The 21,321-nt window shown below is 50.6% G+C and overlaps 1 protein-coding gene across 1 annotated transcript in view; it reads right to left on the reverse strand.

Annotated features, from left to right (window-relative positions):
• The window catches only part of LOC134409715 (meiosis 1 arrest protein-like), a 46,796-nt gene extending 27,396 nt beyond the window's left edge, over nt 1–19,400 (reverse strand). The window contains exons 1-3 of the mRNA XM_063142604.1: nt 19,286–19,400; nt 7,817–8,009; nt 3,335–3,447 (exon numbers count right to left, since the gene is read on the reverse strand). Coding sequence (XP_062998674.1) covers nt 3,335–3,447; nt 7,817–8,009; nt 19,286–19,400 — 421 coding nt within the window. The remainder of the gene's footprint in view (nt 1–3,334; nt 3,448–7,816; nt 8,010–19,285) is intronic.
• Nucleotides 19,401–21,321: the final 1,921 nt, after the last annotated feature.

Raw genomic sequence — 21,321 nt, forward strand, 5'->3', positions numbered from 1 at the left:
TAGACAGTTCATCAGCTGAGACCGAAGGGAATGCCGAGAGAGTTGCAGGAGGAACTGACAGGTGAGGAACAGGAGCTGGAAGCGGAGCAGAGCTGGCCAGATCGGAGCGAATAGTTTGGATTTTAGCATTGAAGAAAGAGGCAAAGTCATTGGCAGACAGAGAGGCGGGGAGAGATGGTGGATTAGGCTTCAGAAGAGAATTGAAGGATGCGAAGAGCCGCTGAGGGTGCCTAGCATTTGACTGGATCAACATTGAGTAGTGCTGCTGTTTGGCCAGTGAAATGGCAGAAGAGAAAGAGGAGAGAACAAATTTGTAATGGACAAAGTCCGCCCAGTCCCTGGTCTTACGCCACAGGCGTTCGGCTGCCCGGGAACAAGAGCGAAGGTAGTGGAGGAAAGAGGTGAGCCACGGTTGGGGTTGAGAGGGGCGAACTATCCGAGTTGTAGATGGAGCAAGATTATCAAGAGTTTAAGATAAGGAGGAGTTAAAGGAGGAGACGGCTGAGTCCAAGGAGACGGCTGTGAAGACAGAAGGAAGAGAGGAGGCTAGAGACTGAGAAAAAGCCTCATAGTTGATAGAATGCAGGTCACGACAAGGGCGTGAAGCGGGACATGAAGGAGGGGGATTGTGAGTAATATTGAAAGAGACTAGATGATGATCTGACAGAGGAAAGTCAGCAATAGAAAAGTCCAGGACAGAGCAGTTCCGAGTGAGGACAAGATCCAGACAGTGTCCAAGGGAATGTGTGGGTGCTTCAGACCAGAGCTTAAGATCGTAAGAGGAAGCTAAGGAGCGAAATCGTAGAGCTGCAGCATCATGAGGGTCATCCACATGGATATTGAAGTCACCCAAGATCAGAGTAGGAGAGTTGTCAGAGAGGAGAAAGGACAGCCATGAATCAAAATCAGAGAGAAATTTAGAGGATGAGCCAGGGGGGCGGTACAGAACTGCAACCCGCAGTCGCAGCTGAGCGAAGAGTCTCACCACATGTGCCTCAAAGGAGGAGAAACAGTGTGAAGGTGGAATGGAAAGAGGCTGGAACTGGCACAAACTCGATTAACAGACTGGGTGCTGCCAGGCTGAATCTTGTCATTAATTGGAGGCAAAGCAACCCCATCCCAGGCTCAGTCACAGCCGATAAGAACACAGGAAGAAGGGCGGCGGTGGAGGGGGCAAAATTAGCTAATTCTATTCGAGCCAAAGGAGCAGGGGAGGAGGGAACTGAGCTTCACACAAGATGTTCAGGAGAGTGAAAAGCCCAGCAGCATTCAGCTCCGCTGTGTTTCCTTCACCAGGAAGTGCAACCCCCCCTAAGTCATATTTACAATGGATTTTACAGCTTTCTAATGACGTCAAAGTAGGCATCTTCCCTGCACACGGATATTAGGAGTCTGCACAGGTCCGCTGCCACCATGTGCTCAGCGTCGTGCGGCTGCTCCCCGTGTGAGACAAGGAAGGCGGAAGCCAGGAGACCCATTGAGGGGACACAGGGCACCGCAGCCGGAGAGAAGCCGCCATCCGGCTGGGAGGCCAGGTCTCCCCTCAGCTTGTCCGATCCAAAGACATGTTTTGGGGGAAGGAGGGCGACCCAGGCATTCTGAGGGGACTCAGGGGTGCTGGGAGCCGGTGGGTTCAATCCAAACCCCACCAGAGCATCCCCACCAGATGCCCCTGGAAACCTTGCCCCAGAGAAGGGTCGCCTGAATCGCTGTTTCCCAAAGGAGCCTCCATCATGAATGCAGCAGGCTGGCCTCTAATCCTGAGCTGAACGGGCCCATCAGGAGGGACGTGGAAACGGGATTAATCCTTCCTACCCACCCCCACCCCCGATCAGCCTCCAGGCCGGCTTCTGGCAGGCATTGTTCTCCTCCTGATCCCTGACGGAGTTCCCTGAAACAGCCCCTGTACTGTGGTGCACAAAATCATGAAAGGGCCAGGCTGAACTCAGAGAGATCGGGACTGCCCGGCTGCTCTCGTCCATCCACAGAGCCTGGGCTGACCCAGAGAGGCTTCCACCAGCCAGGGTTCCATGGGACCCTCTCTCCCAGGCCCAGTGTGCATGAGATATTTATACTCGGTGGGGGTGGGTGGGGAGTGACACTGAAAGTTACAGGAAAGGAGGCATTGGGGAGAGAGGGTGTCATCAGCGATCGCTTTTGATGGGTCACCTCCCACCCACCCAGAGACTGGGCTCCATTGAAGGATGCACAATAGTGCATCTTTAATTAAGGCTCATGAGTAAAAAAGAGCTTCCACCATTATAGAATGGTAATTTGTGGGTTGGTCATTCTGCTCGTAATTAAACTGGAAAAGTTCATCAATCTTTCTGAAATTTACACAGGTCAAGAAAAAGTGCTGGTTTTCCATACCCTGAAAATTTCAGCAACGTTGGTGACAGATTCAGGGAGAAAGAGCAGTGGAGGAGGGAGAAACCCTATGGACGGGAACACAGGATTGTTCCGTTTATGGGCTCTAAAGTCAGAAACAGGGGCTCTGACATTGGAGCACAGAAACCACGCGCCCAGCTCTCCCCCATCCCCCACTGCCCGCAGCCGGCACAGCTCCCTCCGTGCCGGCTATGTCACTACGGTCCTGAACAGAGATGGGAGAAGGGGGTGTTCCTGGGAGCAGGGAGGGGAGGAGAGTGGGGCATTGGCCGTGCAAGGAATCCTATGGCTGCCCCCCAGCTGCCTTCCCTCCCTGGCCCTGAATGGACAAAATTGCCTGTCTAGATGGGCAAAATTGCCTGTCTAGCCTAAATGCAGAGTGGCAGGTGCCACACATAGGATACTCGGAAGCCTCTGAGTTAGGAGGCTTACAAGGACCCAGGGAGAATTGAAGGGCCACCACTGAAAAGGCCCTCTCCCTTGTTGCCATTCTCCAAGCTTCGCTTGTGGTAGGCACTCGGAGGAAGACCATAGATGTTGAGTGTAGTGTATGGGTAGGTTCATGTCAGGAGAGGCGTTCCATTAGGTATTGTGGTCCCAAGCCATGTAAGGGTTTATAGGTTAAAACCAGCACCTTGAATTGGGCTTGGAAACGTACAGGCAGCCAACGCAAGTGGGCCATAGTCGGACTTATATGCTCAAACCTTCTGGTTCCAGTTATCAATCTGGCCGCTGCATTTTGCACAACCTGCAGCTTCCGAACCGTCTTCAAAGGCAGCCCCATGTAGAGCGCGTTGCAGTAATCTAATTTGGAGGTTACAAGAGCATGGACAACTGAAGCCAGGTTATCCCTGTCCAGATAGGGGCGTAGCTGGGCCAGCAACCAAAGCTGGTAGAAGGCCCTCCGAGGCCACCTGGGACTCAAGGGACAGAGATGGTTCTGTACTCACCACAAAGGGCAGCAGGCACTCCTGGTGGTTCTGGGCCACGTAGAGGCTGAACAGCGGGATGCGGGAAGGTCCTGCCAAGCTGCAGGCCAGAGAGAAGACGTTTTCCAGTAGGGGTGTGCACGGACCCCCCACTCCGCTTCACTTGCAGATCCGCCATTTTCCGGAGCGGGTCGCTCCGCTCCGCCCCTGCTCCGCCCACTTCCGCTCCGCTCCGCTCGGAGCTCCGGATCCGGATCCGGAGCTCCGTTTCCCCCCCCCCCCATAGGGTTGCATTGAAAGCTAAAAAAGTAAACAACTTTTTTTCCGTTGAAGTTAGAAACCTCACGTTTGGCACCATGACACCTCATGGGCGTATACACACACATGCCAAGTTTCAAGGCAATCCCATCATCCCCTGATTTTTGGCGAATTTTTGAAAATTGGGCACCCCATTCACACCCCTTGGGATAGCTCCGTCAATTTGCATGTTAGAAACCTCAAACTCGGCACCAGGGCAGCTTATCCATGTGTCCACATGGACGCCCAGACTCAAGGCAGTCCCATCATCCCCTGATTTTTGGCGCGGCTCTACCCTCTAACGCACCACCCATAACCCTAATTCACACCCCTTTAGATAGCTCCATCAATTTGCACGTTAGAAACCTCAAACTCAGCACCATGATAGCTTATTCACGTGTCCACATGCACGCCAAGTTTCAAGGCAATCCCATCATCCCCTGATTTTTGGCGAATTTTTGAAAATCGGGCACCCCATTCACACCCCTTGGGATAGCTCCGTCAATTTGCATGTTAGAAACCTCAAACTCACCACCATGATAGCTTATCCATGTGTCCACATGCACGCCAAGTTGCAAGCAAATCCCATCATCCCCTGATTTTTGGCATGGCTTAACTCACCCCAAATTGTCCCATTCTACAACTACGTCAATTTGCATGTTAGAAACCTCAAAGTTGGCACCATGATAGCTTATCCACGTGTCCACATGGACGCCAAGTTTCAAGGCAATCCCATCATCCCCTGATTTTTGGGGAATTTATGAAAATCGGGCACCCCATTCACACCCCTTGGGATAGCTCCGTCAATTTGCATGTTAGAAACCTCAAACTCGGCACCATGATAGCTTATCCATGTGTCCACATGGATGCCCAGACTCAAGGCAATCCCATCATCCCCTGATTTTTGGCGCGGCTTAAACTTTTTAACTCACCCCAAATCAAGTCCCATTCTACAACTACGTCAATTTGCACGTTAGAAACCTATCCTTTGGTCCCATGACAGCTTACCCATGTGTCCCCATGGACACCAAGTTTCAAGGCAATCCCATCATCCCCTGATGTTAGGGGAACTTTTGAAATTCGGACACTCCAGTATGTCAGGGATTTAAAGTTGCAATTGCAGACAGCTCAATGGGGCCAGTTCCAAGGCAATCCCAACATGCCACGAGATAACCCTAAATCTTATTGCACATTTGAAAAAGGGATTATTGAACTTGATAAAGTCTAAGTGAGCGCAGGAAGGACTTCTCCCCTGAGTCAAAGCAAGACACATACACCATCCCTGCAAGGCGGGAAGGGGAGAAGGGAGGGAAGGCAGGCAGGCAGGCAGCATGCATTGTAGTGCCGCAAGGATGGCTTGAGCACTAACGCATAGCAAACCAACCCGTAAGCGGGCGCAAGGAGCAAGTGAGGCAAAGATGGCTGGTTGTTTCTTTCTAAGCCAGCAGTTACGCCTTGAGGGGCACAGAGGAGGACGATTGGGAGCAAACCAGGCACCAGGCGGGCAGAGAGGCAGGCAGAGTAGGCGAGGAGTCAGTCCTGGCAGATGCCCCACCACAGCAGCACCCCGGGGGAGGCGGGCAGGCGGGCAGGCGGGCAGGCAGGCAGGCAGGCTGCGGGCATTTCTGGGGGCACAAGGAAGTGATGGCTGGTTTCTAAGCCAGCATTGCAGTTAGTCACGCATTGCAAACGCAAACCATCCCAGCGAGTCGGTCACCGAGGAGGACAGGCTAGCAGAGGGGCAGGCAGAGTGACATGTCATAGATCTAGTATTGGGGAGGAGTCAGTCCCGGCAGATGCCCCACCACAGTAGCACCCTGGGTGGGCATTGGAAAACGCCATCTTGTGGGTCAATACTTCCCCCACCCCATGTCCTGCAGGGTTGCCTGCCTAACCCTTGTGGGGATGGGAGATGGAGAGCTTAGAGTGGCAGTGCCAGCAGCAGCCTTCGGCTTTCCCCTGGAACCAGTCGCCTTGCCCGCCTCTTTCCCCAGCAAGATCGCCTGGTGCTGCCTATGAAGATGCATCTTCATGCTGCTGGTTCCATAATGCCCTGTCGATGAACCCCTGCTTAGGCTGAGTTTGCAGTGGCGACAGACAGCAAAGCGGGGATCCGCTCCCAACTCAAAGTGGTCCCACACGATGCTTGTCTTTCGTTTCCGTGGTGACACCACCAATTGCCCGCCTGAGCTCTCTGGTGTTGCCACAGAAACAGGGGTGTGGGATGAGACTGGGGAGAGAGCCTCGGCCTGCTGCTGCTCCTCCTCAGCCCCCACATCCTGGAGGCCCACCGCCTCCACCTCCTCCCCCCCCCTCCACTGTGCTGAGGACCTCGTCTAGGTCCATCAGCGGGCTCGTGGGCTGAAAGGAGAATGAAGGAGTTGGGGATACTCCTCCTCCTCTAATGGCACTGCTGCCACGTGCCTCTTGCAAACGGGCACTTTTCCCATTCCCACCCTCAAAAAGAGAACGCCGGGCACAAGTTGCAGAAGAGAGTGGCTCTGCCTGCTGCTTGTCCTGCTTCTGTTTTGGAGCAGTCAGCCAAGGAGTTGCCCGTTTGATTTTCACAGGAGGAGAGGCAGCCTGCTGCCAGCCTGAGCCTTGCTGCTTTCAGCACGCCTGCTTCCTCTTTTCATGATGACTAATAAAATATTAATACTACTAATACTATGTATAAGGTACTACTAAGAATATGTATAAGAAGAATATAATATGTTTAAATGTAGGGAAATGGGACAAGAAGAATAAAATATTATACTACTACTAATATGTATGAGAATATACTAATATATATATACTACTAAGAATATCTAAAAGAATATAATAATATGTTTAAGAATATTACTAATAAATGTAGGGAAATGGGACAAGAAGTGTGTGTATGCTTTCCCCAAAATGCTCAATCTGTGGCTGCACAAAAGCAGCACACTCCGTCCAAGTTACACAGAGAAGAAAAAGAGAATCAAATTTTTTTGGTATATTTTGGTATATAGAAGATAGAAGGAAACACAATCAGGATTTAAGAGAGGGGAGGGGGGGAAAGAACCAACCACTACTATAAGAAGAACAAAATATGAATACTACTAATATAATATGTATGAGAATATATACTAATAGACTATGTAAAAGAATATAATAAAATATGTTTAAGAATATAAATGTAGGGAAATGGGACAAAAAGTGTGTGTATGCTTTCAAAAGAAAGCTTTCACAAAAGCAGAACAGTCAGGCTTTAATACAGGGAAGGGGGGGGCAACCAACCCAACCAACCCAAACACATACTCCAAAATTCAAAAATAAAGTTTATATTAAATCAAAGTAAGGGGAAAACACAGGGCAAACTAAGCTATAAGTCAGAAAGAAGCAAACAAACACACACACGCCAAACTAAACCTATCCTAATCTATCTCCAAAGTCCAAAGCAGGAGCACTAACTAAGTAAGTGTTCCCTCCACGAACGCCAACCCACAAAGAGACACAAAACAGAAAGTTCTCAGGGTGGGTCTGCCTTAGTCCCCCCTCCAACGCTGGGATTGGAGGAGGATGCTTTCTGAGGAGATCAATTCTCATCAGGATTGGGAGTTGAATGTGCCTGTCATCGCTTCCAAAAAAATAAATAATAAAAAAAAAAAAACCCAAACCCCGATTTTTAACAAAATATTGCACGTGAACCACAGCACGCAGAAAGTTGAGAGTAGTCTCAAAATGACCCCCATCCACGACTCTCTGTGCACAAGAATTTTCAGAACGATAGCTTAAACCCCCCCCCAGTTATCCCCGATTCTTTTCCGCAATGCAATCCTATGGGCGAAAAGCCGAAACGCCGTTTGAGCCATGCGGTTGACCCGATTTTCAAAAAAATATAGCACGCGACCCAGACAACGCAGAGAGGTGAGAGTGGTCTCAAAATGACCCCCATCCACGACTCTCTGAGCACAAGAATTTCCAGAACGATAGCTTCAAAAACAACCTAGTTATGCGCGATTATTTGCCGCAATGCAATCCTATGGCGAAATGTTTTCAAGATGGCGACCGGAGCGCTCCGCCTGAACTCGGAGCTCCGAAAAATGGTCGCTTCTCTTCGCCTTGCTTCTAGGGGTCCACGGTCCGCTCCTACTCCGCCTCTGGGTAAGGCGGAGCAGGCCAATCCGCTACTGCTTCTACGCTCCTAATCGGAGCGGAGCACATCCCTATTTTCCAGGGCTTCGCAAAGCTTGTGGCAAGTGTGGGCCCAATGAGGGGGGTGGATGTCCACCACGAGGATCCGCGCGGGCTGCTGAGAGTGAGCAGAGGAGGCGGAGGCAGGGTCCTTGCCAGCCGCGGCAGCACCGCTGACACCGCCCGCATCTCCCCATTGTCCAGCGTTCATGGCGTTCCAAGTGAAACGGAGGCTGCCTGGGGAGGGAGAAGCGGAGAGCAGGAGTGAACATGCAACGTGAGCATTAAGTGGGATACCACAGAAAGGAAACACGTGGCAGGCCCCTTCCTCACAGCCCTCCCCAGGAGGCAAAGGCAGAGTAGGAGGGCCAGCGTTCGTGCCATCATGCAGCAGTTCTGCCTACAGATGCAGAAACGAGGAAGGGGCTTCTTACCTACACACACACACACACACACACACACACACAGAGTGCTTCCAGCTCGTAGCACCACCACTCAAAAGACGCTGTGCAGCGATTCCATCTTTTCCTCCTTAATGGATGTTTTGCGGAAAGATGCAAGATGTGATGGGGAAACAGCGAGAGTCACAAGCTGAAGACGGTGACACCTGGACCCCCAGGAAAGGTCAGGGCACAAGGAGACAGGCAGACATGTGGCACACGCCACGGCTGGAAGCACCCACGCGTCCCCCTGGATGACCACCCTCCCGGGTCGCGGTGTTTCTGCGTGGAATGGTGATTTCCAAACCACCCAGGGAAACAACCCAGCTCTGTGATTCAAGCTCTTTTGTGCCACGACAGCCCAACGGCGGTGGTGCTGGGTGGTGCTGGGTGGTGCTCTCTCGGTGCCCTCCAGCCGCTGATTCACCCCCTGAACATGCCAAACAAGCCACCGGTGGGAACGAATTCAGGGCTTGCTACCCCTAGCCCACAGTAACAGAGCTCTTGCATCCAAAAACACCAGCCTGGCCCTAGGAATGCCTTTTTACTTCGGGGAGGGAGACCCGGCTGAGAGCCAGCATCTGGGACGTTCGAACCGCCAGTTTCCCCCACCACATGTGCCAGTCGCATTGTGCTGAGGGTGGGGGAGTGACATCGCTCCGCAGCAGAAGAGCCCCCTGTGCTTTGCACGTGGAAGGTCCCAGGTTCAGTCTCCAGCAGCACCTCCAGGTAGGGCTGGAAAAAACCCTGCTTGCAACCCTGGAGAGCCATGGCTGCCAATCCGTGCCAACAGTCCTGGGCTGGATGGACCAAGCAGGGCCTGACTCAGGAGAAGCCCAGCTTCCCAGGTTCCTATTTGCATAATTACCCTCGCCAGTGCGGCTTGCTGTGCTGTGCCAGCCCAACAAAGGCGGCTTGCTGCTGTGGCTAATAAGCCACTGCAGAACCTACGGCAACCAGGCACCCTCGACGGGTTCACAAAACAGGGCTGGCCATGCCAGCAAAGCCAACCCTCCTTGCGCACGCAGCAGCCGGGGAAAGAAGCCAACCCCCCCCCCCCCGGGATCGTGCGAACCGGCTCACGGACTGGCAGCCATGGCTCTCTGGGGCTTCAGGCAGGGCCTGGAGATGCCACCAGGGATCGAAGCAGGGAGCCTCTGTGCGCCAGACCGGGGCTCCCCCACTGAGCTGCATCCCCCTCCCCCCCACCAAGGCCAGCTCCTTTTCGCTCAGGTGGCAGGGGACCATTCTGCCTGCAGAGGAAACCTGGCGCCACTCCTGACTCCGTTAAGCCGCCTGGCGCCCCTGCTGTGGGCACGGACTGAGGGTTCTGGGTCTGCAAGCAGAGAATGAGCTCCAGGGCAGCAAGGGGAAGAGAGCGGGGCGGCCACGGGGCCTCCTCTCTTTCCAGCCAGCCCTTCCTGGGCTTCTGCCCTCTGGCACAGCCCAAGTGGAGAGGGCATCTCTTCCTCCTGCCCTTCCTGCCAGCCCCAGGCGCAGGGTCCTGCTGACACCTCCCACCTGCCCACCCGTTGCCCCAGCCGGGAGCAGCTGAATCAAAACGCGGAGCAGCCTCCGGCTGTCAGTTTGAATCCATCATTACTCTGCTCGTTCATCATCCTGCTAAGCTGCCTGCCTGCTTGCCTGCCTGCGTGTGTGTGAGATGTGTGTGTGTGTGTGTGTGTGTGTGTGGCTTCAGAGCCCTCGACACAACTCTCCTTACTTCCCCGGACTCAGCACACCTTACGTTCTCGCTTGGAAAGGAGTGCCTTCCCCCAACACAGGCAGGCAGGCAGGCAGGCAGGCAGGCAGGCAGGGCATGGGGTCTAATTGGCGTTGGGCACAACTGCGAGCACAGAAATGGGGGTGAGGAGGGCACGCTCTTCCAAGCCAGTGACGCTGGATGAGAAGGTTGCAGCTCTGTGCCTGGGGTCTGGCAAAGGGGCTTTCTGCTGTGGCTGTTCCAACCACAGGGGATGCAGGAGCTAAGAGCAGCAAGTCCACCCTGAGGATTGCCTTGAGTGGCCTGGCTGGAGAGAGAGAGGCCATTTCTACACCTGCCTTCCCCCACCCCCCCGCGATCGTCCCAGGATCATCCCTGTGCATGCAAATGACACACAGGGGATCCCAGGAGCAGGCAGGGATGATCCCTCCATTTTCCTGAGATAATCCTTAGGTGTAGAAAGGGCCAGAGAGATGGAGGAGGAGAGTGAAATTCTGAACACGCTGGATTAGGCTCATTATAAGTGGCTTCATTAGAGCAGAAAGCTGGCACCCAGCCAGGACTTCTCTTGCAGAAGGCAGGCTGGGAAACGGGGCTGCCTTCGCTGCCTTCGCTGCCTCCACATGAACAGCCCAATGCCTTCAAGAGGTGCATTGTTCGTTCCGGCTGGAAAGCAGAGAAAATGCTGACATCCTTCCAAAAGGCAGACTCCACCCTGGTCCATTAGATCAGGTGGGGGAGAATTCGATCTCTTCCAGCTCAGCAGCTGGTGGGCTGAGCTGCTCTGGGACCTGAGAGCTCCTCCCTCCCCTCTTACCCCAGATGAGGAGGAGGCCTGCTTGATGGCCAGGTGGCAGAGGTCAGTACTGTGGCCACTGCAGGCTTGGGCTCAGTTCAGGCAACACAATAACCAACGGTGGTTTTAGTCATCAACCATTAGTTGAGCTGTCAACGGTAGACTATTTCCCCAAAATAACCAACTGAGAAACCCAACATGCTGCAGAGCTGACTAGTCGCACAACCATTGGTTAGCATGTTGTCTGTCGGGCTCAGTGGACTATTTTGCAGGGTTGAGCTGACTCTCTTGGCTAGCTACAGATTCCGCGGGCAAGAGCGGTCAAAACCGTGCCGGCTGCTCTGCTACAGCTGGCACAACTCGCAGAGGCTGCTGGGATAGCACCGGGAGCACTGAGGGCAGGAGGGAGGGCAGGGGAGAGGGGCAGGGGCTACGTGAGTCAAATGCCGGGTTGACTATTAGCCCACTCAACACCAGCCCCAACCATGCCACCATAGGCGTGCACAGCACATTTCATTAGGGGGTTCAGCCAGGGATTTTTTTTTAAAGGTAAACATTGATTAAATATATAGTAATAAAGGACTTTTTTTTTCATTCATCAAACAAACAAAATAAACGAAAACTGAAGTAAACTGTATTTTTTTTAATTAACAAGTAATCTGTACTTTAAAAATACACATTTTAAAACGGAGACTCTGAATACAATTTTTTTGCTGTAGTGATAACCAGGCATATATAAAGATACAGTCAATTTTCACCATCTTTAAATTTAATCAGATAATGACCTAATCCAAACTTACTAAAACAGATTCACATTTAAAACAGATTCTATCACATTAACAACAATGAGTGTCATCTTAAGTTCCAGCACCATACAGAGAATACACCATACATCAAATGCCCTAATAATGATTTTAAAATATTGCCCTGTGTGCTGCTGAGCAAAGAATTTGGAATGAGGTCCAGGAGAGAGACTTCTGGGGTGAAAATAGTGAGGACGAGGGGTGGCTGCGAGCCTAGCGTAAGAGAGGGCTGGCTGGCAAGATTTGGAAAAATTGGGGGAGTGTAGGAGATCTGGAACTAGGGGCATCTCTGGAAGGCCGCGAAGGGGCTATTGGCAGAAGACACGAGATGAAGGAGAAAAGAGAGGATGGGAAACCGTCACAAGGGCACATCAGTCTTCTTTACTGATCAATTGTAAGCCGCTCCGGGAGACTTTTAGGCTGAGGTGCAGGATAAAAATACTCTAAATAAAAATACAGTGACCTCATTCTGGTTCCTGACTTGGAGCTGAGCAGAAGCAGGGAAGAGCAGCTGGCCCAGCTCAAGTAGGAGCTATAAAAGTAAGCCAGATTCCCAGGGAGCGAGCGAACAAGGAGCGAGCTAACAGGAAGAGCAAACAGGAGTTTGACAGGGGGAGTTCGGCAGGGGAGGCCAAAGGGGAGGCCTCTAAAAATATAATAAATAAATAAATAAATAAATAAATAAATAAATAAATAAAAAAAGAGGTGGGGAAAAAAAAGAAAAACATAAAGAGAAAAAACCCCTGTGAAGGACCAAGGGGTGGGGTGGGGAGTGTTGTTGAATTTTGAATTATACCAACTTCCCTGCCCAGCAGTAAATTTGTTTTGAAATACATCTGCTTTCCTGTTGAATAATAAACCACGCCTTTCTGCTAGGTAGTAAACCATAGTGGTGATAGTAGATAAGAGAATAGTTTGATATGTTTATGGGAGGTATCTGGCCAGCCTGTTGTTTATGGTCCCGCCGGCGCCAAGACCCAGTTGACATGTGAGGAAAAGGTGGGAGTCAAACTTCCCGAGGTCAGGCAAAGGCTTCACACCTGCGGGCTATCTCCTGCCCTGGCTAATTGGCCTTTGTGTGTGAAGAAAGATCAAGTACCCTCGTTAAGGATAAAAAGGGCTAATTGGATTAAGTTGGGGTAGGTCTTTAGCCCCGAGGCTATGGACGTCTGCGGTTACCCGGCTGGGGGACTGGGAGAGCGTTAGGGAGCTGTACTTTTGCTGCGAGCTGGTTTTTCTGAAGGCAAGTTGGTCGGTTTGACCAGGGAAGGGAAATCTAGTGGAAAGACTGTCTGTTCTTGTTTGCATGGATTTATGGGTGGTTCTGCCTGACTTATATCTGCCCTATCCATTTTCTATCCCTGTTCCCTCTTATTTTCCGTTTTATTTACATGTTTGTAGCTGCTACCAACCAAGTGCCTATTTAGTGGTTGTATTTTTACAATAAACTTTTATCTTGGTTACTTCGGGTGCTTGTGTGTTTTATTCCAAGGAAGTACTGGTTCTTTGGGCGGGAGCAGTTGGGGAAAATACCCCGGAGGGACCCTTGGGAAGGACTGATTGACTCAGACTTCCGCTACAACCCCCACAAAACCACCACCAAACAAAAGCAAAAAAAACCCCCAAAAGATTACTTTCCCTTAAGACATCCTCATATAGTTGTGTACCTTCAGAGAGGACACAACAAAGCAAAGGCAATTCTACTATAATCAAAAAGGAAAAAAACCAAAGAAGAAATCGACAATATGGATGGAAAGGAGTCCCTAGAGGTGGTGACCTGCAAAGGGTGTGCAATGTTCATGTTTCTGCCTGAGCTCAACATGGCGTATACCTGCAACAAGTGCAAGCTGGTGGCACTTTTGGAAGAAAAAGTGAGAGGACTTGAGCAGCGAGTGTCCACCCTCCAAGGAATAAGAGAAGTCGAGGAGTTCTTAGACTGAACGGTGGAACTGCAACAGCAACAAGAAGCACATGAGATTGAAGAACAACAGCCAGCTGAAGCAGAAGTGGAGTATGCTGAGGGGAGGAAAGCCAATGAAGAGGAAACTCCCTGGAAAAGAGTGACAGTTAGGAGAGGAGGTATTAGAGGGCGTTCTGCACCAGTGGAGCCATTGGAGTTAAGCAACTGCTTTCAGCTTCTGGAGAATGAGACTGAAGGACAGTTTGCAGAGGAAGAAGTACAGGAGACACCATGCAACAGTGACCAAGAGACAGAAGGTAGGTCAACCAAGAAGAAGAGCAGAGTAGTTGTTGTGGGAGACTCCCTGCTGTGTGGGATTGAAACCCAAGTATGTCGTGAAGACCCATGGACTCGCCAGGTGTGCTGTCTCCCTGGAGCACAGATTAGAGATGTGACTGAAGGGTTACCGAAGCTCATAAAGCCCACGGACACATACCCCTTTCTTCTCATCCATGTGGGAACAAATGATGTCGCCAAGCAGAGCTACGAAGAAATCATTTCAGACTTTGAAGCTCTGGGAAGGAAACTGAAGAACTTTGGGGCCCAGGTAGTTTTCTCATCCATCCTCCCGGTTCTTGGAAGAGGATTAGAAAGGGAAAGAAAAATACTCCGGATGAATGACTGGCTTCGAAGGTGGTGCCGTCATGAGAGTTTTGGATTCTGGGACCACGGGCTACGCTACTTGGAACATGGACTGCTGGCAAGGGATGGGTTGCACCTCACAAGGGCTGGAAAGAATGAGTTCGGCCACAGCATGAAGAACTTCATCAGGAGGGCTTTAAACTGAATCTTACGGGAGTGGGAGACGTAAATTTTGAGGCAACAATGGATGAAGGCCAATGCACCACAGTACAGAGAACAGCTCCAACAGTGTCTCAAAATAGTGTCTGCAACAATGTAGGAACAAAGCCAGACTATAAAACACATGGTCTTCGATGTCTATATACTAATGCCCAGAGCATGGGAAACAAACAGAATGAACTTGAACTCTTATTACATGAAGGCAAATACGACTTGATAGGTATAACTGAAACTTGGTGGGATGACTCCCATGACTGGAATATAGCAATTGAAGGATATAACTTGTTCAAAAAGAACAGAAGAAATAGAAAGGGAGGTGGAGTTGCACTATATGTTAAAAATACCTATCCCTGCACAGAAATACAGGCGGATGAGATTGGGAGCCCCGTCGAGAGCGTCTGGATTAAAATAAATGGGGCTAGGAATAAAAAGAATATGATAATCGGAGTCTACTACCGACCACCCAATCAAGGAGAAGACGAGGATGAAACTTTTGAGAAACAAATTACCAGTGTTTCAAAGAAGTGTGATGTAGTAGTGATGGGGGACTTCAATTACCCTGATATCTGTTGGGAGACCATTACTGCCAAAAGCGGCCCTTCCAAGAAATTCCTGACATGTATGGGTGATAACTTTCTCCTACAGAAAGTGGTGGAAGGAACTAGAGGATCGGCAATCCTTGACTTGTTATTGACCAATAGGGATGACTTAGTGGATAAAGTGGCAGTTACGGGAACTCTGGGGGAAAGTGACCACGTCATACTTGAATTCTTGATTATGAAGGAGACAAAAGTCGAGCGTAGCCATACACGTACTCTGGATTTTAGGAAAGCTGATTTTAATAAACTCAGAACTATAATAAGTAAGGTCCCGTGGAAAATGAGCCTAATGAGAAAAGGAGTGCAGGATGGGTGGGAGTATCTAAAAAATGAAATTTTAAAGGCACAGTTACAAACAATTCCAACCAGGAGAAAAGATAGAAGACAACAGAGGAAACCAATGTGGCTCCACAAAAAGCTTATTGATGAACTGAAAACAAAAAGGGATACATATAGGAAGTGGAAGGAAGGCCAGGCTACAAAAGAAGAGTACAGACAAGTGGCGCAGAAGTGCCGAAATGGCGTCAGGAAGGCTAAAGCTGTGAATGAGCTGAGATTAGCGAGGGATGCTAAAAGCAATAAAAAGGCTTTCTTCAGATACGTGAGTAGTAAAAGACAGAGGAAAGAAATGGTGGTTCAACTGCTTAATGAGGATGGCAAATTGATAACAGATGACAAAGAAAAGGCTGAAGTGCTCAATTCCTACTTTGCCTCGGTCTTCTCCCAAAAGCGGGTCTATGACCCCCCTGGAAAAAGTGAAGCAGAAGTTGAGGGGGCAGGATTGCAGTTTGAGATTGATAAACAAATGGTCAAAGAACACCTAATTTCCTTGAATGAGTTCAAATCTCCAGGGCCCGATGAACTGCATCCAAGAGTAATGAAGGAGCTAGCGGAAGAACTCTCAGAACCTTTGTCTATTATCTTTGCAAAATCATGGAAGACGGGTGAGGTGCCGGATGACTGGAGGAGGGCTAACGTTGTCCCTATCTTCAAAAAGGGCAAAAAGGAGGAACCTGGGAACTACAGACCAGTCAGTCTGACATCCATCCCTGGGAAAATTCTGGAGCAGATTATAAAGAAGTCAATCTGTAAACACCTTGAAATCAATGCAGTGATTACTAGAAGCCAACATGGATTTGTCAGGAACAAATCCTGTCAGACTAATTTGATCTCATTTTTTGATAGGATAACCTCCCTTGTGGACTGTGGGAATGCTGTGGACGTCATATATCTTGACTTCAGCAAAGCTTTTGACAAAGTACCACATGACATTCTGATTAACAAACTAGCTAAAAGTGGGCTAGATGGAACAACTATTAGGTGGATCCACAGTTGGCTACAGAATCGGACTCAAAGAGTATTTATCAATGGAACCTTCTCAAACTGGGGAGAGGCAACGAGTGGGGTGCCGCAGGGCTCAGTCCTGGGCCCAGTGCTCTTCAACATTTTTATTAATGATTTGGACGAGGAGGTGCAGATGACACCAAATTGGGTGGGATAGCTAATACCCTGGAAGACAGAAACAAACTTCAAAGTGATCTTGATAGGCTGGAGTGCTGGGCTGAAAACAACAGAATGAAATTTAATAGGGATAAATGCCAAGTTCTACATTTAGGGAATAGAAACCAAATGCACAGTTACAAGATGGGGGATACTTGGCTCAGCAATACTACAAACGAGAAAGATCTTGGAATTGTTGTAGATCACAAGCTGAATATGAGCCAACAGTGCGATATGGCTGCAAGAAAGGCAAATGCTATTTTGGGCTGCATTAATAGAAGTATAGCTTCCAAATCACGTGAGGTACTGGTTCCTCTCTATTCGGCCCTGGTTAGGCCTCATCTAGAGTATTGCATCCAGTTCTGGGCTCCACAATTCAAGAAGGACACAGACAAGCTGGAGCGTGTTCAGAAGAGGGCAACCAGGATGATCAGAGGTCTAGAAACAAAGCCCTATGAAGAGAGACTGAAAGAACTGGGCATGTTTAGCCTGGAGAAGAGAAGATTGAGGGGAGACATGATAGCACTCTTCAAATACTTAAAAGGTTGTCACACAGAGGAGGGCCAGGATCTCTTCTCGATCCTCCCAGAGTGCAGGACAAGGAATAACGGGCTCAAGTTAAAGGAAGCCAGATTCCGGCTGGACATCAGGAAAAACTTCCTGACTGTTAGAGCAGTGCGACAATGGAATCAGCTACCTAGGGAGGTTGTGGGCTCTCCCACATTAGAGGTATTCAAGAGGCAGCTGGACAACCATCTGTCAGGGATGCTTTAGGGTGGATTCCTGCATTGAGCAGGGGGTTGGACTCGATGGCCTTGTAGGCCCCTTCCAACTCTGCTATTCTATGATTCTATGATTCTATGTGGAAGTACGCATCTCGTAGATCTATAGTGATGAACCAGTCTCGTTTGGACAGTAGTGGGGCGATCGTTGTGAGGGTTACCATTCTGAATTTTCGGAGTGTAATGAATCTGTTGACCTCTCTGAGGTCTAAGATGGGTCTGAGGCCTCCATCTTTCTTTGGAACGATGAAATATCTCGAGTAGAATCCTTTGTCCCATTCGTGATGGTATAGGGCTCGAATAGCACCTTTTCTTAGTAGGGTATCCACCTCTTGTGAAAGTGCTGGTGATGGTCTCGTGATCTTTATCCCTGAGAAAGGAGGGGGTTTGTCGAATTCTATGCGGTAACCCTGTTGTATAATGCTGAGCACCCACTTGTCTGTGGTGATGGAGTCCCATGCATGATGAAATTTTGAGAGGCGGCTGTCGAAGAAGACAGGTTGTTCGCTTTGCAAGTCGTGGGGAGAGTCAAAGGCGCTGCTTCTTTGGGAAGTCTGGTCTTTTGCGGTAAGTGGGGAGCTTACTAGATCCGTAGTTTGTTCTTTTCCCTTGCTGCGATGATGATGACTGTTGTCTGAAATTATGATCCGAGCGGAATCTGTTGGCTGGCTGGTATTGTTGTCGATACCAGGGGCATTGTCGAAAGTTCTGTTGGGGTTGGGTTAACCCCATCTTTTTGGCAGTTGTGCGAGCCTTTTGGACTGAGTCCGTTGTGTTGTCTGTATCGGCATGGAACAGTCCAAGTCCGTCGAATGGGAGATCTTCTATCCTGGTTCGCGCTTCTTGGGATAAGGATGTAAATCTTAACCATGCGTGTCTTCGCAGTGCGACGGCGGCCATCATGGCTCTGGTGCCGCAGTCGGTTTGGTGTCTGGCAGAATGAATTTGTAGCCTGGCCAATTTGGATGCTTCGCTTTGGAAAACCCTAGCTAACTCTCTTCGATCCTCCGGGAGGTCATCGCATAAGGTTCCTATCTTTTCCCATAAGAAAAGTTGATACCGAGCCATTGTGGCTTGGTAATTGGCCACTCTCATGCTCAGTGAGGCTGAGGTATAGATTCTACGTCCTATGAAGTCTAGTCTTCTTCCTTCTTTGTCCACGGGAGATGTGTGGATTTTATGTGATTTGCCCTGCGCTGATTCTACTATGACTGAATTAGGTGCTGGGTGTTTAAACAGAAAGGGAACATCTCCTTCTTGCACCTTGTACATGTTCTCAAGTTTTTTCGATGCTGGGATTAAGGAGGATGGATTTTTCCATGATTGTTGAGCGGTCTGTAAAAGCGTCGGGAGGTAGGGTATGGCTACCGAAGTTGCTGTTTCCGTTGTAACCGCATCGAAAACTGGGTCCTTAGGTCTATCTATTTGTTTTTGTACCTCTAGCCTCAGCGTCTGCACCATGCGGTCTGGGAAATTCAACACATCTTACGGAGGTGAAGGAGGATCCTGTGACTCTACTAATCCGTCTGGAGATGGTGTCGACGGAGCTACAGAGGATTCCGAGTGAGTGTCAGATTGGTAATTGTCGGAGGGGGAGTCACGTGAGTCGATGTTGGCCTGTCCGCGTTGTAAGCCTTCGATTACATGTAAGTTTGGTTGGTTCAGTACCGAGGGTAGGGTTTGATCCCTAGACGGTATCGAAGTAGGTGGTGGCGGCGCGCTGCTATATTCTCTGCGCATGCGCGACGGAATGTCCTGGTGCCTCGACACCGGTGGAGGTGGGAGGAAATCATGTCTGTGCCTCGGCGGTGAGACATTGCTACGTCGGTACGGAGGCGTATAATATCGGCTCGCCTCATATTCGTACTATGGAGGGCGGTAATATTCCCACGGCGGCCAGTCTCTCCTATAGTTATAGGCAGAGTACTCAGAAGATCTGTCCCACTCTGCACGAGGGGATCTAGATCTTTCCGTACGGTACCGTGACCGCTCCGCTCCCCTTTCCGATGTAGCGGGGGCAAGGGGTTGTTGTTGGTCAGGCGAAGTTGGTAGCATAGCCCTTGTTGCCGCGTTTGGGGATGTTGATCCCACCAACTCCCCTTCCGATACCGATGCGGTAGGCATCGAGCTGGCTGGAGGTGGTACCGTTGGCGGGGTCGGTATCGGAACCGAGAATAGCGTGGGCGGTTCTATCAGCTGTGGAGATGGCGCTGGCGAATGTCATAGTGCCGGTGAGTTACGAGCCGTATGCGGAGGAGATGGACAGTGTTTCTCCTTCCTCTTTTTCTTTTGATTATCTACATGTTTGGTTTTTTTAGTCTTTTTTAAAGTCTTGGTTGGCTGAGCCGGAGTAGGTGGATCATGGAGAAGAATAGGGCCGGAGGCTGAACGGGTCGGCGAGACCTGGACAATTCTAAGGCCATGCTGTGCGTTTGCTTCCGCCATTATGGGCGTCTCCCTGGTAGTGTTTGATTTCTTTGGGTGTGTCTCGACAGCTCGGAGGACTTTATCCCACAGTAAGGAGCGTAGCCGATCTGCGCGGTGTTTTCTAGTCTGCCTGGTGAAGGCCATACAATGGTGGCAGGTTTGGACGATATGTCCTCCACCAAGGCACAAGACACATAAAGAGTGTCCGTCGGACGGGGGCAATTTGCTCCCGCAGCGGACACACTTTCGGAACGGGGCCTTAACGGCCATGCGCTAAGGCCAAGCGATCAAGGATCGCAACAATAAAAATACGTGAAGAAAAATAAGGACGCAAATAGAAAGAAGAAGTATAAGCTGATAGACAGTAGAGAGGAAAAAAACAATAACGAAGATATATATTATTTTCTTTTTACAAACTCTAAGTGCTGCAAAGCAGGGAAGTCCCTAAGTTGAGTCTACTACAATGGCGGTCAACGAAGAACTGAGGGATTAGGGCGGGAACCTCAGCATATATATATAGGAGGGGGAGGGGTTCCCGCCAAAACTCTAGAGGCTATAGAAGTTTCCCGATTCAGTCTCCGCGCAGGCGCAGAGCCCATCAGTGTGATGCACAGAGACCACAAAGAAGAAATGTGGGATAACCCTCATGAACCCGCAGGGGTGTACGTGCGATGATGACCCAGGAGGCCTGAGCCTGGCAGAGCCTGGCCCCAAAGCTGGAGGGCCCAGGGCAAGGCGAGGTGGGAAGGTGGCCGGTCTCAGCTCAACTGGAGAACAGGGGGATCACGAGGCAGTAGCAGCAGCTCCAGGCCGGGCTGGGGTAGGCGCCTGCGAAGAGAAGCCGGAGAAAACACTGGTGCTACTTGGCCTGGAGGCCAGCCGGATCGTCCCCCCCCCCACCAAGGCATCAGTGCGGAGGGGGCTGAAGGGATGTCTTTCTGCTCCCGCAGGCTGATTGGGACTGGAGCCGGAGAGAAGGATGCTCAAGTGACTGACAGCTGCCCTGAAGGTGAGACGTTCGGGGCGCCCCCTCCCACTGTGAGCCCCCTGCCCTCCGGGAGGGGAGCCCTCTTTCCCCTCCCCACGGCCCATCCATCCAGGGCTTGCTGTCACCAGAGATGTCGCTCTGATTGCAGAAATTGTCATCGAGGGAGGGGGGACACCTCTTCTCCCACAGTGGAGGCCATGTCCTGGGGAGGCCTTTAAGGTACCATGAGGAGAGGGGGGCCCCTCTCATGCGCACACCTGCGCAGCTCCTGAATGCTGGATGCAGCAGAGCAGAGGCCCCGGCGCCTGGAACCTCAAGCACCTGTCCCAGGATCCCCCCTTGCGGTGGAGCGGAGCTGAAGGAGCACCTGTAAAGATGTGGAGGGTTCAAAAGGTGTTTTCGGATTGGGGAATCCTCCCCGCCCGCCCCCCCCCCCCCAGAAATAGGTTGTTCCTGACTCAGTCACACCTAACGCAGACCCACTGGGAACTGGGATTTCCATACTTCCCCTTCTCACCGCCACCCCGTGTCTTGGCCACTCGCTCCTGCTCAGCCTCCTCCTCTGCGCACCGTTTTGTCTTCCCCTCCTCCCCGTGAGTCTACCGAAGCAGGGACCGTGAGACGGCTGGGGCCGCAGCACCAGCACCATCGTTGCTATTGATTCAACATATTGTTTTAATTCACCATTGCTGTTTTTTCCACCATTGCTAGGGGGGGACGAAGATGTAAC

Source organism: Elgaria multicarinata, chromosome 16, assembly GCF_023053635.1.
Source record: "Elgaria multicarinata webbii isolate HBS135686 ecotype San Diego chromosome 16, rElgMul1.1.pri, whole genome shotgun sequence".
NCBI classification, from domain to species: domain Eukaryota; kingdom Metazoa; phylum Chordata; class Lepidosauria; order Squamata; family Anguidae; genus Elgaria; species Elgaria multicarinata.